Genomic DNA, 25,852 nt, shown 5'->3' with positions numbered 1-25,852 from the left:
AACCTGCTAGAAACCCCATTGCAAGCCAGTTGGCTTCTTGCTGTATGTACTTCTGTAAAACAGAGTCAATAACTGCAGAAACCATCCTGGTAGGCGGAGGGTCAGGCTTCCCAGGTGGCCCTAGTGGTAAAGAACCCACTCACCAATGCAAGAGGCATGAGAAATGGGAGTTCGATCCTTTTGTCAGGAAGATCCTCTGGAGGAGGGCATGACAGCCCACTCTAGTATTCCGGCCTGGAGAATCCAATGAACAGAGGAGCCTGGAAGTCTACAGTCCATAGGATTGGATAGAATCGGACACGACTGCAGTGACTTGGCACGCACGCACAAGAGGTGGGTGAGAGCCCAGCGCCAGCCACTGCTCAGCACTCTTAGGCCAGCTGAGTTTGTTCCTTCAGACCGGCTCGCTATGCCCAGAGCAGTGTCCCCAGTGATCCCTCCCTCCTTCCTGCAGGGTGCAGGTGGAGCAGATGGCCAGGGAGCGAGATAAGGCGAGACAAGACCCAGAGAAAGCTGAGCAGAGGAACCTGGAGTTTGTGAAAGAGACAGACGACCTCCATTCCACCCTGGAACATCTCACGGAGGAGAAGGTCAGGTAGGTCTTGCCGGGGTCCTGGCCCAGGGCGGATGGTGGACACAGGTTGCTGCCAGCTGAGGCCCTGCTGTCTCACCTGAGCCCACAGCAGGAAGCCCGCAGACAAAGCATCACCCATGCAGTGGGCTGAGTGGACCCCCGCAGAGTCAGCCCGGGTGGTGGCAGGCAGCCTGATTGCACATGGCCTTCCCCTGCGGCCAGTGCTGCCCTCCCAGCGTGCCCACAAGACAACGGTGACTGATTTCAGGCCATAAGGCAGGGAGCTGAGAATGGATTTGCATTGGTCTCAGCCTAGTTGACCTGTTTCTCCTGACCACCCCGAAGGGACTGGGTGAAGTTCTTTCTGCATTGGAGAACCAGAGACTCGTTATCTCCATCCAAGAATCTGGTTGGGGGAAACAAGGCCTCGAGGGCCACGTAGGTTTTTGGGTTTTGATCCATGAGTAACACAGTATCAGCGGTACACTTTTAGAAATAGCGTTGCTGTTGTATTAGGTTACTCTAACAGAAATGTATTAAGGGAGACATGTTCGTTGTAGAAAACTTAGAAAATACACACACAGGGAAAAATAAAAACAAACATTTCATGTCCACAGATGTTAGCACTCCTAACATTTTTCCTGAGTCCTTCGCTTCTTCCTGTCCACGTGGTTGCTTTCAGAGAGGACTCGTTGCTGTGATGTTGCATATGTTTTCTGAGCACCTGTCATGTGGCCCTGGCGTATGTTACTGCACCTTTCCCCTTTCAAGAGGGAAGTGATAGGATCAAGTTTGTAAAACTCGCCCCAAGATCTGCAGGCTGTTAGGTTAATCACACTCATCAAACTGTTTCCCTGAGTGACAGCTGCCCTTGCGCCCCAAAGCTCTGCAGTGAGTCTGAGGGAGGCCGAGCCAATCATTTCTGGTTTCGGACCACAACCAATTGATTGTGGACCCAGCCAGGCTCTGCCGAAATAAGAGTTTCCACTCATCTTCAGCCTAGATATACTGGGTTGGAGAATCTTGTTAAGCAAATGTTTTAGTGATGTTGTTGTTCAATCAGTCATGTCCAAGTCTTTGTGACCCCATGGACTGCAGCACACAAGGCTTCTCTGTCCTCTACCATTTCCTGGAGTTTGGTCAAACTCATGTCCATTGAGTCAGTGATGCCATCCAACCATCTTGTCCTCTGTCATCCCCTTCTCCTCCTGCCTTCCGTCTTTCCCAGCATCAGGGTCTTTTCCAGTGAGTTGGCTCTTGGCATCAGGTGGCCAAAGTGTTGGAGCTTCAGATTCAGCATCAGTCCTTGCAATGAATATTCAGGACTGATTTCCTTTAGGATGGACTGGTTGCATCTCCTTGCTGTCCAAGGGACTCTCACGCATCTCTCCTCCAACACCACAGTTCAAAGGCATCAGTTCTTTGGCACTCAGCTTTCTTCATGGTCCAGCTCTCGCATCCTTGCATGACTAGTGGAAAAACCGTAGTTTGACTAGATGGACCTTTGTCAGCAAAGTGATGTCTCTGGTTCTAATATGCGGTCTAAGTTGGTCATAGCTTTTCTTACAAAGATCAAGCATCATTTAACTTCATGGCTGCATCCACCATCTGCAGTGATTTTGGAGCCAAAGAAAAGAAAGTCTGTCACTCTTTCCGTTGTTGCCCTCTCTGTTTGCCATGAAGTGATGGGACCGGATGCCATGGTATTAGTTTTCTGAATGTTGAGTTTTAAGCCAGCTTTTTCATTATTCTCTTTCACTTTCATCAAGAGGTTCTTTAGATCCTTTTTCCTTTCTGCCATAAAGGTTGTGTCATCCGCATATCTGAGGTTATTGATATTTTTCCCGGCAATCTTGACTCCATCTCGTGCTTCATCCAGCCTGGCATTTCACATGATGTACTCTTGATATAAGTTAAAGAAGCAGAGTGACAATATATAGTGTTGACATACTCCTTTCCCAATTTCAAACCAGTCTAATTGTTTCATATCTAGTTCTCTCTTTTGCTTCTTGAAACCTGCATACAGTTTTCACAGGAGGCAGGTAAGCTGACTTGGTATTCCTATCTCTCTAAGAACTTTGCACAGTTTGATGTGGTCTCCACAGTCAGAGGGTTTAGTATAGTCAATGAAGCAGAAGTATATGTTTTCTGTGGAATTCTCTAGCCACCCAGTGGATGTTGGCAATTTGATCTCTAGGTCCTCTGCCTTTTCTAAATCCCGCTTGTACATCTGGAAGTTCTCGGTTCATATACTGTTGAAGCCTAGCTTGAATGATTTTGAACATTACTTTGCTAGCGTGTGAAATGAATGCAGTTGTGTGGTAGTTCGAACATTCTTTGGGATTGAAACACAGGGAAATAGAATTTGTCAGTACTTCCACTTTTTCTCCTTCTATTTGCCATGAAGTGATGGGACCGGATGCTGCGATCTTAGGTTTTTGAATGTTGAGTTTCAAGCCAAGTTTTCACTCTCCTCTTTCACCCTCATCAAGAGGCTCTTTAGCTCCTCTTTGCTTTCTCCCATTAGAGTGGTATCATCTGTATAGCTGAGGTTGTTGATATTTGTCCTGGTATTTTGCGTGATATACTCAACTTATATCAGGAGGCAGGTCAGGTGGTCTGATATTCCCATCTCTTGAAAAATTTTCCAGTTTATTGTGATCCACATAGTCAAAGACTTTTACCATAGTCAATGAAGCAGAAGTAGATGTTTTTCTGGAATTCTCTTGCTTTTTTGATGATCCAGTGGATGTTGGCAATTTGACCTCTAGGCCCTCTGGCTTTTCTAAATCCAGTTTGGACATCTGGAAGTTCTTGGTAGATATACTGTTGAAGGCTAGCTTGAAGAATTTTGAACATTACCTTGCTAACATGTGGAATATGTGCAACTGTGCAATAGTGTGAACATTCTTTGGCATTGCCCTCCTTTGGGATTAAAATGAAAGTCGACCTTTTCCAGGCCTGTGGCCATTTCCAATTTTCTGGCATATTGAGTGGAGCGCTTTAACAGCATCATCTTTTAGGATTTTAAAAAGCTCAGCTCCACTAGGTTTAGTGATAAACTAAGGTTTGGCACTGTTTTCCCTACTGATAGGAATGGTTGTTGCAAAAGATCACCTAACCAGGGAACAAACCCACGTCCCCTGCAGGGAAAGCACTCAGTCCTAACCGCTGCACCGCCAGGAAGGTCCCAGAGACCCTTCCTCTTAAGCCTCATGTCCTCCCAAATCTCCCCTACCCCTTATGAGCATACTCGCCCAACCTCTTGTGGTTTCAGGTGTTATAAGCTCTCTGTATTTTCTCCATTTCTCAGTTTCACTGCACTTTTTTCCCCCTGAGTCCCTTCTGTGTGTCCAGTGATGGAAGGTGGTGCCAGGCATAAGAAGTTGGGAAAGGACTCCTGCTCCTTGTTGCTCCCGAAGCAGTTCGGGTCTAATGTCGGTTCCCCGTCCTGGACGTCAGGACCCGCTCTGCTGGGGCCTGAACTGTTCCCCGGGTGCTGGCTCCATGCCCTGCTCCTGGGCCTGGTGGCCGCAGTGGCTGGAGGAAGTGTCTGGCTCTGCCCACAGGACCTGCAGGACCACAGCGATGAGCTGCAGGCTGCCCTGCAGGGCCTGCAGGCAGAGACGGCCCCGAGTCGGCACAGCCACCTGCCCCTGGGACACGGCCCGGCAGGTAGGCGCCGGGTGCTTAGAGGTGGTGCGTCTGTTGGGAGGTGGTGGGTCACGTGCTCCTGCCCCAGGGATGGGGTGGTGGGCCAGCCCGCTGCGCAGGGGTCACAAGTCCTACGGACCATTTGTGTGGGAGAAGGGTCCTATCTGAGGCCAGGGGTTAGGGCGTCCCAGAGCCCCAAGAGAGAGGGAGGAGGATGAAGGTCCTACTGCTTGTACAGAGTAAGTGGCGAAGGTTCTGATGAACTTGCTGTGACCTCAGGGCAGGCATGTCCCCTGTGAGCCTCCTAAGGTAGGGGGGATGGAAGGAGATGCCCCTGGGGAGGGTCATCTGGGGAGGGGAGCAGAGAACGGGCTGGGGGTGATGGGGGGACGGCCTGTGATGGCTCTGACAAAGGGCAGCCCACGTCAGCTGTCCTCGGGGCCTCCGAGGGAAGCCGGGTGGGTCTTCTGTGCACCTGGCCTCTGAGGGAGACCCTCACCTGCACCTGCAGCCGTGGACTCTGCTGAGCCCCGAGCCACAGCCCTGCTCCTCAGCCAGGGGTGGTTGGCGTGTGGCTGCTGTGATCTCATTCCTCGATGAGTGTCAGCGGCCCATGTGGCCACAGGGAAGGGGGCGATGGTCTTTATCCCTCGACGGGCCTGAGCTGCGAGTGTGTGGCCCTTATTGAGATCCAGGAGCTGCGCCCCGGGTGCGGTGGCTGGAAGGCTCTGAGTCGTAGCACCGGAGGGAGCCCTGAGCTTCATGTTGGGGCCGAAGCAGCCACAGCGCTCTCGTGGCTGGAGCCGTGTCTCTTCCCCTCGCCCCCATCCAGGCTCAGGGGGTCTATCAGCCCCTTCTAAGTAGGAGGGGCGGTCAGGACAGCAGCACTGTGGTGCAGAGGTCACATGGGTGGTGGAGGCCCGGCTGGCTATGTATCCAACCAGGGCCACTCCTGACCCAGGTGGCAGCTTGCTGTTTTCAGGGCGATAGGATGCTCTTTCCTCACATGTTTATCCCAAGTTCTCTAGGCCGGATGTTCTCGAGTCTGCCACTCTTTTTCATGGAAAGCAATTTGGGAATTGAAAGGAGCAGGCGAGAAGTCAGGATGTGTCTGCTCCCTTCACTTTCTAGCCCATCAACCAGCATGGATGAAACCCCAGCAGCGGCCAAACTCACATTCTAAATCAAGCCTTGAGTGTGCCCCCTACCATGCATGGCGTGGGGGTCACCTGGGCCCAGGAGGGCTGGCCACGCTGTGGGTCCAAAATCACTGCAGATGGTGACTACAGCCATGAAATTAAAAGATGCTTGATCCCATGGTGTCCTGGGCAGAACATCAATGGACATGTCCTCTTATTTTCAGGCACCATCACGTTCGTGAGTGATTCTGCCCCAGTGAGTACAGAAACAGAGATCATGTTGAAGCAGCTGAAGGAGCATTAGTAAGAACTCAGGATCCAGCTGGAGTCCCAGGTGAGGGGACTGAGGGAGGCCACAGAGGTTGGGTAACTTCCTGCTCTTGAGACGTGTCTGTGCACACATGTGCCCATAGTGAACGTGTTCAGGGCGACCGAGGTTTGCAGGGAATGAGCGTGACCTTGACTTTCTGACTCCACTCTCTTCGGAAGGAGACGGGACAGAAGGAACAGAGTCCCTCCCCGTGTCCAGAGGCTGGTGCAGAGGCCAGAACTGCCTGTTTGCCCTGCACTGGGAAGTCACAGCCCCTGGCTCTGTTGCAGCTGTAGCAGATTCTGGGAGCAGGATCTTAGTTCCTGGGATTTCCCTGTGCCAGGGGCTCCCCAGGTGGCGCTAGTGGAGAAGAAAAGATATGTTGCCAAGACAGGAGACATAAAAGATGCAGGTTCGATCCCTGAGTCGGGAAGATCCCCTGGAGGCGAGCGTGGCAACCACTCCAGCCTTCTTCCCTGGAGAATCCCATGGACAAAGGAGCCTGGTGGGCTACAGTCCACAGGGTCACACAGAGTTGGACACGACTGAAGTGACTTAGCACGCAGGGGCTCCTAGGCCTCCCTGGCCAAGCCTATCTTCTCAGGTGAATGTGTGTCTCTTGCTCTGTTACTCGATTGTGGGGGGTTTGTGGAGGGATGGTACCCATGGCTCGTCAGGGTTCACCATGGCCACGGGGCGGTCCTGCCCCTGGGTTCCTGCTGTGGCCTTGCCTTCCAGGCCTCGTGGAGGTGTTGTTCCCTCCTACCTTCCTCCTGCAGCTGCTTCCCGGGCCGCCAGCCTCCCTTCCGCACCTGCAGGGCCTCCCGCCAAGGCTGCAGCGGAGGTTACAGGAAGTGACAGAAGCAGGCGGCCACACAAGCCGTAGGGGGCCTTTCACAGACCCCGGCGCCCTGTTGAAGCTGGGCCACCCGCTGTTTTGGTGCTGCTCCGGCAGCCTTGACTCATCCAGTGATTGGTGTCTGGGGGCCCCGGTCGACATCACTCCTCCTCTCTCTTGAGGTTAGTGACCACGAGAGGGAGATGGAGGTGATGACAAGGGCCTTTGCAGAGGAGAGGAGGCAGCTGGAGCAGGGCTTCCAGCTCGAGGTTGGCGTGCTTCAGGGTCAGAAGGCCAAGCTGGCGACCTGCACACGGAGTCACAGGAGGTCATCTGAGGCCTTGGGGAGCAGCTGCAGAGGAGGGCGGTGCTGGAGAGGGGCCACGCATGGCAGGTGGGCCGGGAGACGGTGCTTCAGCGACTCAGGCCTGGGGATCTCACATCCAGGGTTCGTTGCCAAGAACCCGGATCTGAAATTGAATTTGAGCAGATTGGTCAGAGTCACAAGTACTCGTTACCCGAGTGGTGAGCCCTGAAAGAACAGGTTATTTTACAAAGGTACTGACTCTACTTTCTGCCGCAGTGTGTGCATTGCCTGAGAGATCTTAGTTCCCTCACCAGGGATCGAGCTTGTGCCCTTGTGGTGGATGCAGGGCGTTTTCACCACTGGACAGCCAGGCAAGTCCCAAGGAGTCTGACTTTAAAAAATGCAGTCTCCCTCATCTGTCATCTCGTGGCTCCTGGGGAGGTGGATAAAAGGCCTAAGTGCTCCCAAATAGCGGGAAAGGCCTTTAGAGTTAGTGGTGTTCTTCAAAGAAACAGATTTGTGAGCAAAGGAGAGGAAAGGTTTGCTTGGAGAATTTTAGCATGATCTTCTGTGCTAGAGAAGGGCCCACACGCCCATCCTCTGGGCCCCACCAGGAAGCTGGGGGCTGGAGAGGCCTGAGGGGAGGCTAGAGGTGGGGAGGCATCTGTGAGCGGGTGATGGGAGCACTCAGGTGTGCAGCCTGGCCCTCCTCCCCGGCCCCCCTGGTGCTCAGGCCGGCACCCACTCCCTCTCAGGAGCCCAGGACTCTAGAAGGGCTTTTCCAGGAGCGTCACAGCAGCACACAGGAGATGACCCGGGTGACTGCAGGCAGGCACAGCTGTGTTGTGGTTGGGGCTCCATGCACTGTCTTTTGGCCCCGTGAGCGCCCACACAGCACTACCGCAAGCTCCCCGCGTCCTGTGGAGACAGGCTTCGTGAGGTGTTGTGTCCCTTGTCTGGGCAGAGGACACTGGCCCACCACACATGCAGGTGTGGCCAGGTGAGGCACCAGCTCCTGCCTGCGTGCTGACCATCGCACGTTGCTTCACTGGTAAACAGATCACGTGGGATTTATAATAAGCCAAGGAATAAATGTCAGAGCACCTCCAAGCTTGAGAAAGGAAATACTAGCATGGCCAGTAGCCCCAGGCTTTGTTCCCAGGCCCCCCCATTTCTCCCCAAGGCATCTGGACTGTTTATCACTCTCTAGACCTGCTCTAGGCCTCTGTCTCAGAGTCAGGGGTCCCCCAACGACGTGGAGCCTTGGTCGTGGTGGGCTGACTTTTGAATTCCCTGCTCCATGAAGCGGAGGTGGTGCTGGGCCTCACGAGTGGCACGGAGCCTCAGGTGAACGTCTGGACCCACTGTTACTGTTGCGGCTGCGATCAAAGGCTGGTCTCGGGCCCAGTGGACCTGTGAGTCCACATCAGGCCCCAGGCACACTCGGGGGCCTTCAGTGTGGGAGCAGCCCAGCGGCCACAGACCCTCTCTGCCGTCTGTCTCGGGCACTTCCTGGGGACAGGCACAAGAGCCCAGTGCTGTCCTAGTGCTTCACACCGTGCCCCCCCCCCCCGGCCCAGTGGGCTGTGCTGGTCCTCTTTGCTTCTCCTGACTCACGGCTCGCCTTGGCTTGTTAACCCCACAGCTAACGTCTCGGTTCCCATCTCAGTGGTCTCTGGATCATTGGACGGGGTTTCCTGGGCACCAGCCACGTGCTGTCACAGCTGAGGCTGCAGCCGGGACTGAGACAGGTGTTTGCAGCTTTCAGCCCCAGGGGGTGTGTGGAGAAGACTCCATTCTCTGACATCTGTACCCCTTGTTACAGGCCTGTTCAGATCTTATGTTTCCTCCTGGGTCTGTCCTGGTAGATTGCTTCAAGGCGTTTGGACATGGTGGTTTTTCAAAACTCCCGACCAGACATTTTACTGAATGGTTCTCAGCTTGGATGCCTGGTTAGATGCTTTCTTTAGGGACCATCTTCTTCACTCTATTGTGTGGTCTTTCATGAAAGTGTCTTTGGAGGACATTGCCTCAGTTTTTGTGTATCTGAAAATGTCCCAGATTCTCTCCCATTTCTGAAGGCCGGTCTTCCTAGGAGCACAGACCTTGATGCGCAGTTGAAGGCTGCCCTCTGCCCTCTGCCCTGGGCAGGCTGCTCTGAGTGAGCATCCATTTTCCATTGCTGTGGTGATGAGTTACCAGGAAGTCAGAGGCTTAAAGCATCACAACTTAGGATTTCACGGTGTTCGAGGCTGGAAATCAGAAGTGGGTGTGACTGGGCGGGAATCTCGGTGTTGGCAGCTGCCTTCCTTTCTTGGAAGCTCGGGAGGAAACCTGCAGACCTCCCATTTTTGATCCACACCTTCCTCCTCCAAGGCTAGCAGTGACTGGTTGCTCACTGTCAACAGCCAAGCTATTGACATCGATGCACTCCATAGGTCTTACTTCCCCAGTTTTGGGGGGGGCTTCTTTTTCTTGGGGGAGTGTTTCATTGCCCCACGGCTCGTGGCACCTCAGTTCCCCAACCAGGGATGGAACCCCAGTGTCCTGCCTCGGAAGGCAGATTCTTAACCACCCGGAAAGGCCACATGCTTCCACAGCTTTACTTCTGTACTCATGTGGGTGTCAGGTCTACATCGTTTTATTCCCTGTGCAGGTTCATGTCTCCACAACCACAGCTGCAACTCCACAAGGTCCTTCATATTGTTTATTCACAACTACGTCTGCCACCTGTCTTCCTGCCCACGTACCCCAGCTTCAACCCCTCAAAACCACTAACTGTCCTTCATTTCCAAAATTGTGTCTTTATACATGTGACACAAAAGGAATCATACAGAATGAGATCTTTGGGATTGCCTTTCCTCACATAGCATGATTCCCTGCCGTGTGTCCACAGTTTCTTTCTTCCTGTCGCTGCATGGTATTCCAAGGCGTTAATGTCCCATAGCTTGTCTTCAGTTCATTTGCTCAGTCGTGTCTGACTCTTTGCAACCCCGTGGACTGCAGCACGTCAGGCTTCCCTGTCCATCATCAACTCCCACAGCTTGTTGAAACTCATGTCCATTGAGTCAGTGATGCCCTCCAACCATCTCATCCTCTGTCATCCCCTCCTCCTGCCTTCAATCTTTCGCAGCATCAGGGTCTTTTCCAGTGAGTCAGTTCTTCACATCAGGCAGCCAAACTATTGGAGCTTCAGCTTCAGCATCAGTCCCTCCAATGAACACCCAGGACTGATCTCCTTTGGGATGAACTGGTTGGATCTCTTTGCAGTCCTAGGGTCTCTCAAGAGTCTTCTCCAGCACCACAGTTCAAAAGCATCAATTGTTCAGCGCTCAACTTTCTTTATGGTACAACTCTCACATCCATCATGACCACTGGAAAAACCATAGCTTTGACTACACAGACCTTTGTACACTTTTTAATATGCTGTCTAGGTTGGCCTAGATATATGGATATATATATAGGCCAGTATAGCTTTCCTTCCAAGGAGCAAGCGTCTTAATTTCATGGCTGCAGTCACCATCTGCAGTGATTTTGGAGCCCAAGAAAATAAAGTCTGTCACTGTTTCCATTGTTTCCCCATCTATTTGCCATGAAGTGATAGGACTGAATGCCATGATCTTAGTTTTTTGAATGTTGAGTTTTAAGCCAACTTTTTCACTCTCCTGTTTCTCTTTCATCAGGAGGCTCTTCAGTTCCTCTTTGCTTTCTGCCATGGGGGTGGTGTCATCTGCATATCTGAGGTTATTAATATTTGTCCCGTCAGTCTTGATTCCAGCTTGTGATTCATCCAGCCCAGCATTTCACGTGATGTACTCTGCATATAAGTTAAATAATCAGGGTGACAGTATACAACCTTGACGTACTCCTTTCCCAATTTAGAACCAACTTGTCCTAATGCTCCCCTTTGAAAGGATGGCTGGGCTGATTCCAGTTTTGGGCTGTCACAGAAGCTGCAATGAACATTCCTAGGCAGGTGTTTGTGTGGATGTAGGTTTTCATTTCACAGGATAAATGCCCAGGAGAGCAATTACAGATCTGTACCGCAGTTGCATGTCTAATTTTATATGAAATTGCCTAGCCGTTATCCAGAGCAGCTACTAACAGTTTATGTTCCGCCAGCAGTGTATGCTAGGTTTAGTTGCCCCACATCCCTGTCCACACTGGGTGTTGTCACTGTTATTTTAGCCACTCCAGTAGGTGAGTGACCCTGAGTCAGAACAGCTAGAGCGGCCCTAGTTGGTTATCCCCTTCCCCTCGCTGATTCCGGCCTGGTAGAGAAGGAGGTTTCCCTTGAGGGCAGAGAGCAGAACGCTCTGTGCACTTCAGAACAGTCGAGGTCCTAGTCTGCTCAGGTTCCATACAGAATGTCACAAGCAGGCGGCTTCAACTACAGGAGTTTGTTTCCCAAGGTTCTCAAGGCCAAGATCAAGGCGGGGCTGGCTTGGTTCCCATGAGGCCCTTCCACGCTTGTGGGCAGCCCCCTCTCACTGTGTCTCCTTATAAAGTCACTGTCCCGTTGGGCTGGGACCCCACCCTGTGAGCACATTTACCCTTAATGACCTGTTAGCAGCCTTGTCTCCAGACAGTGGTGACTTTGTGGGCCCGGTTCTACCCACAGCAGCCACTCTGTTTAGGCCTCCAGCCTTTGACTCCTGGTGAGTTGTGACGCTCTTCGCCTGTTTTTCTTTCCGGTTTTGAGAACATTGGTTTACCCTGTGACTTCAGCTCTGTAATGGATCTCGGAAGACTTGTTGACTCTCAGTGACTCCGCTTTTTCTTTGTTCTTGTTGGGAGGGTGGGGGTGACGACTTCCAAGCTCTTTCCAGGCCGGGGCAGAAACGGTGTTTTGTTTCTCACGTGGGTTTCTGCACGTTCACTGTCAGAACTTAGAAGCGTAGTAGATTTTCACCGGCCGACCGGTGTCCTTGCTGAGTTCCCACTCACTCTGGGAGTGCTTTTGTCGCCTCTGGTTTCTCAGACACCTGCTGTACCCTGGAGAGACCTGCAGTTCCCATCTGCGTCTTCCCACCGCTGCCTGCCTCTCCCCGAGCCTGGGTGATAAGGTGGGAACACCTGCCCTGGGGCGACAGTGATGCCCTTGCCTAGCTGTGCATGAACCCTGCTCCGAGCGCCGAGGGATTCAGACCCTCAGCCTCCTGACCAATTGCTAGGAGAAAAGCAGAGGAGCAAAACATGGTTTGTGTGAAGCTCCGTCTCAGGAGCGAGAGCTCTACATTTAGAGGGAGGCTGCTCTACGCGGCTGATGTGCGTCCCGTTATGGAAGGAATTCAACCCAGCGAAGAACCCAGGAGGTAAACAGGACAAAATAGCTTGATCCTCCCAGGATCTGGCCTGAGGTCACTGGGAGGGCTACAGGCAGACCTTCCAGGCTCTCAGGGTGCAGAAGCCCCTGAATGGAGTTTGTGTTAGTCGCTCAGTCCTATCCGATTCTTTGTGACCGCATGGACCTTAGCCTGCCATGCTGCTCTGTCCGTGGGATTCTCCAGGGAAAATTACTGGAGTGGTTACCATGCCCTCCTCCAGGGGATCTTCCGAACTCAGGGATCAAATCCACGTATCCTGTGTCTCCTGCATTGCAGGCGGATTCTTTACCGTCTGAACTACTAGGAAATGGAGTGTGGGCATCAGATAAATGGACTCTTCAGAATTCGTGAGCTTTCCTGAACACGCTCTTACCTTGTGGGGTGGCCTACCAGGTAGAGATGCAGTTTTCTGTGTCTGGTGGTGACCCTGAAGGTCTGGGCAGTCAGCCCACAACTGCTGTACCTTTTCCCCGGCAGCGGTATGGAGCCACCCAGAGGCTGTTGCTGGCCCGTTCCCAGCTCACGCAGTGGGTGCAGCAGCTGCAGGAGGAGATGGCACAGCGCGTGCCTGCAGGCCGCGTGGCCGAGCTGCAGCAGTTGCTGGAAGGGGAGCAGCGGGCGGCTTGGCGGCTCTAGGAGGAGGCACAGGTGAGTGGGGCAAGGCTGGGGGGCCAGCTGGGGGTGATGGGGAGGGTGAGTAGGATCTCTGGTGACTTAGCCACAAGCTGCCCAGGTGCCAACGGGAGGACGGCCCGACAGCCCTCCCGCCAAGTGGGATGCTTATGGAAGCCACGGTACCAAGCTTCTGTGGGAAACTGGTGGGTCTTGAGCGACTGACCCTGAAGTCCCCCAGCCTGTTTTCTTGGCTGAGTGTGTCTGCAGTCAGCCACACATGTGACCTGCTTCCAGGTCTGAAACGTGGTGATAGAAGGGCCCCAGCAGACAGATGGGCAGGGATAGCTCTTCAGGAGTGCACGCAGGTGCAGAGGTCCTGAGGTGGGCTATGCTTGGCGTGTTCAAAAGCAGCAAGGAGTAGGGGGCTGGTTGGACATGAGATCAGCACAGTGACTTCACGGACTTGGGGAGCCCTGCTGTGTGCCGGCCTCTCATGGAGAAACAGAGTTGCTGCCTTAAGAGGGCAGCAGAAGAGTGGCTCAGAGCGTGCACTGCAGGGGACTGGATCCTGGCTCCACCACCTGAGCCGAGTGATTTAACTGAGTGATTGATTTGGCCCTCTGTGCTTCGATTTCTTTGAACCTCTGGAGGCAGTGGTTCCCACCTCAGAGCAGTCTCTGAGGCATCAGTGAGGGAGCACCTCAAAGTGTGAGCCTGGGAAGCACATTTGGGTCCTCAAAGTTCATGGGTCAGTGGGAGGGTGAGGAGGGGCAGAGGACCAGGTGCCTTCCCGAGGAAGGAATCTGTGCAAGATGGAAACGGTGGGTAAAATCTGCCAGTTGTAAAACACAAATTCTAACGAAGAACAGCCTTATAGCATTATGCAGACACGTTGTGCTGGAGAGACATTTAAGCTAGGACGGATTATTGACAAAGGAAATTTAGTCAGAGATCCACTAGAAAGGCTACCATGTTTGGGGAAACTCACCTTTGAGTCATCTAGGATTAAGATCCTAGGACAAGGAGTCTCTTCTCTGCTCACACTACAGTGAGAAATGCAGCTTTGTGGCTTCTGAGACATTTCTAACCATCCGTTCCTATGGATGAAAGGTTAGGCAGATGCTCAGATTGTGTGCACTTCAGCTGATTTCAATTCTAAGGCAAATAAGCCTGAGATGACTCTTTTTAAAGTGAACCGTGTTGATCTCTAACCTCCTCTCGTTCAGGAAGCACGTGAAAAACAGCTGGAAGCAACAGAAGAGCAGGTGGAGGAGGTGGAGATGACTTGGAAGAACATGGAAGTGCTCCTCCATGAGAAAGTGGGTGAGCTGAAGGAGCAGGTGAGTGATGGACGCCTCGTTTGGGCGACCGGGTAGCTGATGAGGGAGACAGGACCCAAGAGAACCCTGTGTCCCGCGGAAGTGCTGAGGAGGGGAGAGGAGGGCAGGGAGAGAGGGGAGCGAGAGGCCTTGCTGTCCTATGAGGTCTGCTTGGTGCTCCGGGAAGTGAAATGTGAGCATCTGTGGAAATACTTCTCTACACAGGGACCAAATGTGGTTTATCTGGAGCGCCCTGGACCGCGGGTCCCCAGTTCTAGTCTCTCTCTGCAGGCTGCCCGCTCCAGACCCCCACTCCCCATCTGTGTAGCTCCTGTTCTGCCGGCACCGCCGCCCTCCAACCTCGACTGTCCCCAGGTCCTCACTTTCCTTCCCAGCCGTCAGGCTCTTGGTGACCCCGCTACCCCCCAGTCACCTTTGGCAAAACCTCAACCCCAGGTAAATCTTGAGGCTCCTACATACCAGGGCTACATCCTCAGAGTAGACAGCAGCTTCTCTGGTGTCCTCGAGTTTCTGCAGGACCTGGGCCCCTCCCCTCGGGCCCTTGGCCAGCCGACTTGGCAGCTCTGCCTTCCTCACGGGCCTCCTGGCCGTTCTTATCACCCCCGCATGTGCCGGCCTCTGCCCGGGAGGTTTACCCAGGCAGCCTCCCCCACCTCCCCCATGCTCCTCTCAGGGCTGTCTGTTCACCTCAGGCTCAGCCGTGTGTCCCCCGCCTGGGTTCTCTGTGAACACGCCAGCTGACCCTGCGTGCCCTGCTGGCTCCTCCCGTTAGAACACGTGCCTGTGGGAGCAGGGCCGCGGCCGGGCAGCACTTGGCCCGCAGAGCTGCTCAGTAGCTAGTTGAGTGAGTGAACTCAGCGCGGACTTTCAAAGCCCAAAGCTGGGACCCCTGCGTCTTTGCATCTTGAGCGTGTATCCTGTGTCCCCGTCGCTGGAGCCCCTGTCGGTGTCGTGTGGGTGGCACCAAGGAGCCTTGGCGCGTCCTGCTGACACGGTGGGCCTGCAGAGCCCGCTGACATAAGCCAAACAGTTTGGGTGCTCCTGACAATTTCCTTGTTGTCTTTTGGAGGTCTCCAGATTTGGGTCTTCTTGTCTTCATTTCGTGGTAACCCAGTTTGTACAAAGGTGGCTTAAATTTTCTCTACCACATAGTTTGTCATTTTCCTCTCTCATGCCAGGATCACAAAACCTGTCATTACATCCAACATGTCCCTGATTTGTAAGGTTCCCCAAGCTAGCCTGAACGCGTGTGGAGGAATAGGAAGGGAGAGCTGGTGGCGTGGCATGCCTGCGTGAGACGTGCCGTACACTGCGGCTCTCTCCCCTCTCCCGTTTGGAAAGAGCCCACGATCTGATCTGCTGCTCAAGGAGCTCTATGTGGAAAATGCCCACCTGACAAAAGCGCTTCAAGTCACTGAAGAGAAGCAACGAGGCGCCGAGACAAAGTCCCGATTCTTGGAAGGAAAAGTTAGAGCTCTCAGCAAACTCCTCAGCAAGATTGCTACAGCTTCCCTCGCTGTGTAGACTGCTTTTCTTCCTGGAGTTCATTGAAAGAACGTCTTTTAAAGTAAACCAGTGTGACACTGTAACTTATTGTGGCTCGTTGGCTGTATACCCCTCAATAGATGAGGATTGTGATTCTGTTTACCCCACAAGCATTTAATGAAGGTCTGTGTGCCAAATGCCTGGGAAACACGTTGGAAAAGACTACTTTTTCTTTTTTTTAGTGGTCCTTGGGTAACTTCCAGAGTTAAATTCCTAATTTTGCTACTGAAAAAGAAACCAGATTATGGGGTTCTCAGCAAGGAAGATGGTAAAATAAAGCAATTTTCATCTTGCACTTCTGACCTTGGCTACAGAGATTGAAATGCAAAGTCAGGGCTGTGTAGTTTTACCATGGCACTGTTAGTGCTATGGGTTTAGTCACTGACATTCTCGATGGTGGGTCGAAGTAGACAGTCCAGAAACGCTACACTTTCTGTGACTTTCAACTAGCGATAAGGGATAGTGGAAGGAAGCCTTTTTGTCAGGGCCTGTTCCACCGCGAGGGAGGTCTAGACAGTGGTGGTGTTTTAGGGCTGTGGACTCAGGGAGGATGGTATTGTATCCCTTGTGAATGCAATCTTTTCCTCACTGAAATGTCATCACACTCTAAAATGTATTATATGTTTAAAAAAAACAGGAAAAAAGTATAGTTTTCTATTCAAGATATACATAAATTATGGTCATTTGGTTGATCAAAATTAACTACTGTAATATGAAGTCACTGTATCTGCAATAAAATCCTTTTCTATTAAAATATTTAGATTAACTTCTAAATATTTTTAAACTAAAACATTTCAAAGATATAGAAAAGTAGTTCTGTAGGAAACATTCATATGCATTACATAGACACGCAGCTGTGTAAGAACATTGTACGACGTCCTGGACAGAAGCCCAGTCCCTGCTCTGCTGCAGCCAACCTCTCTCCTCTTCCCTGTGGCAGCGGCTCTCCTGAGGCTGCTGCACGCCCCCTCCCCTCCATCTGCCTGCACATTTACTGTACGTGCTTGAATGAGAAAAACCGTAAACGCTGGAAGAGATGGAAAGCTCAGGTCTGGGGTAGGAGGACTCAACAACATAATGTGCACTCTTCTCTCCATGCAACTATGGTTGCTTAACCTATGACAAAGAGTCAAGGATGGACAGTGCGGAAAACCCTCTTTAATAAGTGATGCTGGGAAATCTGGACAGATCTGTAAAAGAATGAAATTAGAACATTGTCTGATACCATACAGCAAAGTATACTCAGAATGCATCAAAGACCTACATGGAAACTTTTAGAGGAAAAGATAGGCCAAACACTCTTTGAGGGAATTCTCTGGCAGTCCAAGGGTTAAGACATGGCACTTTCACTGCTGTGGGCCTGAGTTCGATCCCTGGTCAGGGAACTAAGATCCCACAAGTCGCATGGCACAGCCAAAAAAAAGCACTCTGACATAAATTGCAGAAATATCCTTTTTGATCCATGTCTTAGAGTACCGAAAATAAAAACAAAAATAAACACATGGGACTTAATTATACTTAAAAGCTATTCAACACCAAAGGAAACAATAAACCAAACAAAAAGCTAACAAGGACAAAATATTTGCAAAGGAAGCAACTGACAAGGGATTAATCTTCAAAATATGCAAATAGCTCTTGTAGCTCTATGTCAAAAAAATAAAAAACTGAAAACCCAGTTTAAAAATGGGCAAAACAAATAAATAAAAATAAAAAATAGAAATGGGCAGAAGACCGTAATAGACAGCTCTCCAAAGACATACAGATTGCCAGTAGGCACATGAAATGATGTTCAGCATCACAAATTATCAGAGAGGTGCACGACACCTGCAATGAGGTATCATATCTCACTGGTCCGAATGGCCATCATCCAAAAGTCTACACATAATAAAGGCTGGAGAGGGTATAGAGGAAAGGAAACCCTCCTACCTTAGTGGGAAGACTGTAAATTGGTACAGCCACTATGGAGAACAGTATGGAAGTTCCTTAAAAAGCTGAAAGTGCAATAGAACTACTGTATGATGCACGAGTCCCACTCTGGGGCATATACCTGGAGAAAACTATAATTCAAAAAGATACACAGACTCCAGTGTTCATTCCAAACTCCCTTCCCATCCAAGGTTGCCACATACCATTGATCAGAGTGCCCCGTGCTATACAGTAGGAAAGACGATTGAGTTTTCCACCTTGGATCCATCACTTACTGTCAGAGTGGCTTTGGTGAGGCTACTTAACCTTCCCTGAGGGGAGCAGCTGCTCAGCTTCTGCTGGAGGAAGCAGAGAGGTGGGTTCCCCGCTGTCCCCTCCTCAACAGCACATTCCTTGGCCATGGCCCACTGGTACCTTGTCTTGTCCAGGCAGAAATGTTTAGGCCTGAGTCCTGCTCCTCTTCAGTCGAGAACCTTCATCATTAGCCTTCCTCTACTCACCATCCTGGGGTCTGGGGCCTGGTGCCCAGCTGTCCCAGGGCCACTGCCTCCTGGCCTCCTGCCCACTCTCCAGAGCAGCTGGACCCCTCCTTTCTCCCCAGCCTTGCCTTGATTATACCTAATGTGCACCCTTTCTAGACTGGCGTTCCACCTAGTGACAGCACGTCCCTGATTCTGCAGAAACAGTGATAATGCACAAATTAATAAGAGTAGTGATTGCTGCCACGTGTACACTTAACAAAATGCCCCTTCACTCTATGTGATAGCCTCCAACACCCACAGCTTCGTAAAGTGATGCTGGGATGAGACAATTGAGGCTGAGGGTTTAAACTTGATATTTGAGCTGGGATTTGCACATGCACGGCCTACCTGCCACCGAAATCTAACTCTTTCTGCTGCAGCCCTTGGTTTTTCCTTATCACTGTGGGGATTAGTTGATATTAGTGCCAGATCGGGGCTGGAACGGCCTTGCTAGGCATGACCTATCCCTCTCCCTCCCCAGGCAAACAGTCTAATTTGCAGGGTGAGATCACAGGAGACAGGAGATAGATACGTGGAGCCATAGACAAATGGAGAAAATAAATTGGTTGAAATATCTGCGGCTCATTTAGGGGCAGAGCCAGATTAGTCGTTCAAAACGATCTTTGTCTTATCCGCGTATGACTGTGATCTCTCTTCTCAAAGCTGGGGGCCCAGACAAGGCCCTTGGGTTCTCCCCTCCTACAGATGTGGTTTATGTAATAAGCATCTGAACGCCAGCATCCCAGCTCCCTTTAGACAGATTTCTTGTGCTCTGACAGCTTCAGAAAGGAACCAGGGAGCAAATGTGGACACGGCAGCCCAAGGACCGCTTGGAGTTGCAGGCTGCACTTGCCTCGATCACGGAGAATGATTCTCCCATCCCTCAGCCTCACTCCCGGGCTGAAAACAGCCCCCACCCCCACCCGGGGCCCATCCATGTCCATGATAAAGAATCCTCTCTCTCCGCCCGGCACACACCCAGGTTCACACCTGGGCCAATTTCCCCGCCTTTCAGGTTGGCCGTTGCCTGCCCTGCGGGATCAGAAATGATAGGTTTACACTACACTGTGAGTTTGGATCAGAGTGTGCTCTTGAGCCAATGTGTGTTCCCTGCTTCTTCCCAGCCTCAGCCACTACCTGGGAAGAGAAAAAAGCTCCTTGCTCTTTCCTGGGAGCCAGGCTGAGGCAGGCTGAACATGCACTCCAGCTGTTCTCCACACCCGGGATACGTTTACTCAGAGCACAGTGTCAGCCACACAGACTCGGGGCAGGAGTCCCCTCCCCGCCGGGAAGTGACAACAGCCCGTGGCTGCATGCACGGCAACCCGCCCCCTCCCATCTGTGGGGACAGATGAGGGTCTTGAGCTCTTCTTCCCTCCAGTGAGGATCCAGCTCGTGGCCTCACCACGTGATGTTTATGCCCTGGTAGCAGCACTGGCAGCTTTCTCTGAGCCTTACCACCTGGCACCCGTGACCTGCAGTGCTGAGAGCTCTCCCCCTTCCCCTGGAGGCAAGCCGTTTGCTTTCGGCTCCTCTCTTTGATTTCGGCTCCTCTCCACTCCGGCGGCAGAGAGGAGAAGAGTTCCACAGAGTGCGGGAGCAGAGTCTAGGCTGTGGCGAGGAGGAGGGCGTGGGGCTGGGCAGCTCCTTCAGGGTCTTCGTTTGTGGGCTGAGCACCGTTCAGGCTGCGGGTGAAGGGGGCAGCATGGTGGAGGGAGAGGGTTTGCTTTGGTTTTTTTACAGTGCTGTGCTGGTTTCTGCCAAGCATCAGCGTGAGTCCATCTCAGGAGAGAGGGCTTCCTTGTTTCTAAAGATGGCAGCCATCCTGGTCCAAGCCTCTTGGTCCCTGCTTTTCTTCCTATCAGACACTTGCCCCAAGTAGGCTAGCTTCCCTGTTAACTCAGTTGGTAAAGAATCCACCTGCAATGCAGGAGAGCCCAGTTCGATTCCCTGACTGGGGATCGAACCCAGACCCTTACACTGTGAGCACTGGGACACAGCCACTGGACCACCACAGAAGTCCTGAGGTTTTGGTTTTGTTGTTTTCCCCCTTCAGTTTGTATATTTTGGTAAGGTGCTTTTCAGTTTCAGGTATAATAGTTGTTATTTTGAGAAAGAGATTGAATGAGTTGGAGACTTGCCTAGGTATCAGTTTTAGGAAGACTCTGCAGAAATCAGATCAGCAGTGAAAAGGCGGTGATTAAATTGGAAAGAAGAGAGAAGAACAAATATTGAACAGAAATATTATCCTATTCTGGCAGAAACAACCAGTTAGATAAGAGTCTAGACTCTGCTCTCAATCTAGAAGGTCTTGATGGAAAGGAAGGGGTTTATGAAAAATGAGATCCGGTTGCCTTCTGTGTTTATTAGTCCCTGTTCTACAATTATTTACCCAGGAAAATTTAATTGTTTTGATGACTCTTGCCTCTTACACTTTTCTTTTTTCTTCAAATCCTCAAGTAAGAGAAGGAATTGGCCATGTGGGTTAGAGATGAGACTGGAATGTTTGCTGGGCTAATTCTCAGCTAGATTGTACTGGTAAAAACCACAATCCGTTGGGAAAGTTTATAAAAAAATTTACAAACCTAGGCTGTTCCCTGAAGAGTTTGATGGAATAAATCGAGGAAGGCCTGGACTTGTGTATTTAGAAATATTTCCTTGAGATTCTGATAGGATCCTTGGTGAAGAACTATGGAGTGATTAAGTATAATTTCTAGTGCACCTGTGTCAACAATAAGTAATCTATAGAAGGGTTGGCGTTTGATCAATGCTAGCTACTTCCGTCAGCTCCCTCCTTTGCAGCAATATTAGCCTGACTTTTTCCTCTGCCTCTGTGATTGAGAAGTTAAAAGGAACATTTTTGGCAATATCTATTGGCTTGAGTGATATAACTCCTTTTTCTTCCAACCATTAATTATTCAGTGACACTCCAAGAGTCTTTAGAGATTTGCTCATGGCCAAGTCACTTCATCTGTAGAGTCTGACCCTTTAAGAATTTTACAGCTTCTGTTACCAACCAGGTCATTAGGTCAACAGATGTTTGTTAGCAGCAGGGTTTTCCTGACCGCGGTAACGGTAATTCATGAGCCTTCTTTTGGTGTCAGCAGGACAGACTCTTGCAGTGTGTCTGTTAGATTTGCTGAGTCCTGGCATAATCGAGAGGACAGCTTTAAACATCAAAACCCATGAAGTTAGTACAGATGGGGATTGTTTTAATCATTTAGTTTCAGCAGTCTTAGGAACTCATTATCCATTTGGTTAATAATCTGGGAGAATTCTAGAAAGAGATTGTAGTTTTAGCAAGCAGTGGAAACAGTCTTCAAGTGGGAATTTTGTCTTGTTTTTTAAATTTATTTTAATAAAATTATGCGTCAATAGCAATTTTTATTACATGTTGAGACCACTTTTCTTGTGAAACACATGATACTCAAGAAAAAAAGCTTTCACATACAAATATTTGCTTTATACCCTCCTGTTTGGAAACAGCAAAACGTAAAAGCACAAATGGGCTACAGACCAAATGTGGTCCTTGGTTATGTTTAGCTTACCTAATTCCACAAACTGAGTCAACATTTAAAATTTAGGAAACTCATGCAGATGTCTGCATTTCAGGCTTCTCAGAGACCCAAATCTGGTCCCCCTTGAGCCCATTCTACTGTTTGATCTGCATGTGGAGGCCTCCCCTTCTGTATGGGGCGTGTGTTTGCGGGTTTGCCAGCCTCACCTGGCTTTTTCACTTAGGTCACCAGGTTTCCCTCTCCATAAGCATTTGAGTTTCCAATTCTTGATTTATAGTTTATTTTGATAACTATTTCAAAGTTTTAAAGACAGTCTAATTAATCTATAATTGATTCCATATTTTAAAAGAATCTCTTAAGGATGGGATTGAATTTTTCAAATTAGAATTTTTAAGTTGGTTGTGGCGGTTTCACACTGAATGAGTCTTCCAGACACACAGGATTATGAGAGAGAGCATGGGGAGAGTTCACGGAAGAGCAACTCCCAGAGAAAATGCTGAGCGCATATTTATTGGTAACTTATCTTGTAATCCTTCACTAAGAGCCGTAAAGCAAGACAGAGACCAGAACTCAGGGATTAAGGAAGCTTCCTCCTGGAGGTCTGGAGGTCATCACATGAGAGCCGTCAAGAAAGGTCTTTGAAGATAAGCGTTGTTGTTCTGCATGAAACAGCATCTAGCTAATGCTGACCTGTCAGTTTAACTTAAGTGCGGGGGAAGGAACAAGCAAAGGAGAATGAGTAAGATTAAATTTCCGGAGACTTTGCTGAGAAAGCCGAGAAACATGGTGCCCACAGTTGGTTTTTTTGGAAGAAAAGAAAACAACCTTTCTCTTTGCATGTTCATGTAGAGGATAACATTCCCATTGGAATGGCTCTGAACATCATGAGGTTACTCTTGGTCATCCTTGGATAGGTTATGCATGCCACAGATAATATGATGTATTCCTGCCTCAGCGTTGTTCCTAAAATATGCAGCTACTGAATCAAGTAGCTAATTGATTCTCTCTGGAGGAGTGTTGAGACTAGTAATAGAGCAAGTAAATACTACAATATTCCTGATAAATACTATGATAGAAGCAAAGATCCTTGGAACCAGTAAATGTTGAAAGTGAGTTTTAGAGAATGACTCTGTGGTTCATCTTTGGAAGAGGAAGAAGAGGAGCATTTTATTCTTTACCTTTTCAAAAGACATATTTGGCTGCTCTGGGTCTAGTTGTCACACGTGGGATCTTGAGTTTCGTCATGTGGACTCTAGTTCCCTGACCAGGGATGGAACCTGGACCCCCTGCTTGGGAGCTCAAATCTTAGCCCCTGGACGCCCAGGGAAGGCCAGGAGGAGGAGCATGTTGAAGAGATAGAAGTCGCACCGGGGCTGAGGAGGAGGGACTCCCGTTTATTTGCTTTCTGAATTATATGTTTAAGTTCAGAGAATCTATTGCATGATTTTCAGTTCAGTTTAGAAATAGGTTAACTGGGTACATTCGAAATGGTTTTTCCTGTTTTACAGGATGACCTCACACCACTATTATTGGCCATAAATGAAAGGAAACAGCAAATGGTGGAATTTTTAGTAAAGAAAGAAGCAAGTGTACACGCGGTTGATAAGATGAAAAGGTACAGTTGTTCTTTTTCTTTTTAAAAACTTTAGTGCTGTTCTTGGGTGCTAACATCAAGATAAAGATTAAATTTAAAAGGTTTCATTTGTGATCAACACTTTATCAGTTAGGTAGAAAACCATTTATTCTGACTGGGAGTCGTGAAAAACTATATAGCAGGGATATATAGCAGGATTCCTATTCCTTTATAATATTGAGTGATGTCATATGCAACCTGTTCTTTCATCTGGTTGATCTTTTAGAAGCTGAGGGATTTCATACTAGTTTCATTAGCTTTATACTATATGGATTCTGCTTTTTAGTTTACCTTATGACAGTATCGAATTTCTTAATTCTTTTATAATGATTGTTTAACCTCTACTTTGTGTATATTTTTCCTTAAAAGATGCACACTAAACATAAAGGACTTGATTTTGTCTTTTGGGTGACTCTTTTCTTTCAATTACTTTCTTTGAAAAATACTGATGTTATTAGATTGCAGAAGAGTCCTTCACAGTTTAGTGACTAAACAACAACAAAAAGTGATTAGTAATCACTGTCACCAGATACTGTGGGCTCATCAGTTTTTATCCCTTTTTATTTCTAGTACATTTTGATGTTTTCATTTTAAGTGAAGGTAGAAGGAAGAATGATAGGTTTAATTGGATAAACAGTTGCTTCAACAAAGATAAGTCAGAGGTGGATGATACAGATGAAAATGATGGGCTTTAGATTCAGACTGGGTTCAGCTCGTAGCTTTCCTCCCTATTAGGGTTATGACCTTGGCACATTACTTATCATCAGCAAATAAGTTTCCTTATACAAAACGGCAAATAGTAATGCATCCTTCAAAGGTGTCTGTGCGTATACATAGTATTTCATTTAGTGAAGAGCACATGCTTGTCCACATCATTAAGTGCCACGGTGACTATTTTTATTTCCATTATTGTTAATATTTTTGTTTTAAGCCAGCAAATAGCCTTTGCTTAACCCACCCTCTAGCTGACTTTGAAGCATAATATATCAGACTAAGGAGGAAATGGGGGATTCGTTCCTTAAATACTCACCTGCCTCAGATAAGTGACCTCAGCACAGTTTCTTGTCCATCAAGGACTTTGATATTATTTTTGAAAAGCATTTATTTATTTGACTGCCTGGGGTCTTAGTCGTGGGAACCCTCAGTTGCAGCATGTGGGAGGAAGGTCCCTGTCCGGGGATGGAACCTGGGCCCCCTGCCTTGGGAGCCTGGAGTCACAGCCCCTGGTCCACCAGGGAAGTCCCCATCAGGGACTTTTGACATAGTAAGTGCTGCTCCCTGCCATCCCAGCGGGACAGGAGGCTGCTTTTCCGTCGCTTCATTTTAGCCTTGGAGGTCGTTTACAAGGATGCACACTTGAGCGTGTAAATGGCCAGCGGGGCAGGAGGCTGCTTTTCCGTCGCTTCATTTTAGCCTTGGAGGTCGTTTACAAGGATGCACACTTGAGCGTGTAAATGGCCAGTCCTTCACGGGAGGGCAAGATGTCACCTTGGTGAAGCACACCAAACGAGCTGTTTCTGTAAGTTCCCTCAGCTTCCTGAGGGTGACGCCGTCTCTCTGTTCTTTTAGAACCGCCCTCATCCTTGCTGTCAGTTATGAGTCTGTGAGTGTCGTCAGTCTTCTCCTTCAGCGAGGTGCTGACGTCTTTTCTCAGGATGTCTTTGGAAGGACTGCAGAAGAATATGCTGCTCTTCGTGGTTTTAATACGTAAGTGTTCACATTAAAACGCCCGTGATCACTAAACTGCCCCAAAAAGAATTTTAACTGTCATTCGTTACATGACCAGTGAGAGTTTTCTGTTCGGTGCAGGCAGCCTCTATCCTGTGGGGGCACCTTTCCTTAGGTCATAGGTTCCCTGTCATCCTTCCCAGAGTAGTGGCTGTCAGCTTGCCTGAGATTCCATGGTTACATGGAGGGTTGGCCCCTCATGGGATCTGTTTCCTGCAATAATGAAAATCTTCCAAAGGATTTATCAGCCTCAACTGTAAATGTTTTCTGAGTCTGTCTCACAAGGAACCCATTCACCAGACCTCCTTAAATCTCAAGTAAGTTAGCTCGGAGAGGAATTCAGAGAGGTAAGCCCTGCCTAGGACTTGCCAGTATCCACTGTAAGAGTAGGGTTATGTCTTCCACGTGAATCAGAGATGAACATGGAGATTAAGCATCATTGTCAGAAAGATCTGCTGGTTGAGAGTTTGAGCAGGTAGAGAAGGGAGAGTAGTGGTCCAGGCCAGGTCTTGATTGTGATTAGTTTTCTGTGCTTGGTGTGATTAGCTACAGTAATGGGGGATAATTATGTTAGCTCATGTAGTCAGTTCATATTTTATAAGTAAATTTAGGTACAAATTATATAAGAGCTGAGATTCCCTAAATTACAAACCACAGAGAACACTAATCACCATAATTAATAACAGTTTCCTGAAACCCTTGAATGCTAAACATATAAGAAAACACACATTGGTTTTATTTGGAATTCCAAAGTAGTTCCAACAATAACGTTCAAGAGCAAATTATTCCATTCTTTGACTGTTTCTGCAAGCATTCTGGGGATATATTATCTCATTAACTCCTCTTAATCCCCTTGTGAAATAAGGCAGTAAGATCC

The 25,852-nt window shown here is 49.4% G+C and overlaps 1 protein-coding gene across 3 annotated transcripts; it reads left to right on the top strand.

The window, feature by feature from the left end:
• The first annotated feature begins 224 nt into the window (after positions 1-224).
• On the top strand, positions 225-14,109 carry LOC136159107 (ninein-like protein). Of its 3 annotated transcripts, XM_065920939.1 has the most exons (5): positions 225-333; positions 455-595; positions 4,144-4,249; positions 12,627-12,797; positions 13,991-14,109. In XM_065920939.1, the coding sequence occupies exons 2-4, from the start codon at positions 471-473 to the stop codon at positions 12,783-12,785; spliced, it is 390 nt and encodes a 129-aa protein (XP_065777011.1). In that variant the 5' UTR covers positions 225-333; positions 455-470; the 3' UTR covers positions 12,786-12,797; positions 13,991-14,109. The 3 variants fall into 3 exon arrangements, 2 of the variants coding, with proteins under 2 accessions (XP_065777011.1, XP_065777010.1); XR_010661401.1 differs by lacking the exons at positions 12,627-12,797; positions 13,991-14,109 and adding an exon at positions 5,592-5,664; XM_065920938.1 differs by lacking the exons at positions 225-333; positions 455-595 and having other exon boundaries at positions 3,949-4,249.
• The last annotated feature ends 11,743 nt before the right edge of the window (positions 14,110-25,852 follow it).

Source organism: Muntiacus reevesi, chromosome 2 (assembly GCF_963930625.1).
Source record: "Muntiacus reevesi chromosome 2, mMunRee1.1, whole genome shotgun sequence".
Taxonomy (NCBI): Eukaryota; Metazoa; Chordata; class Mammalia; order Artiodactyla; family Cervidae; genus Muntiacus; species Muntiacus reevesi.
This window is presented reverse-complemented; position numbering and strand designations above follow the sequence as displayed.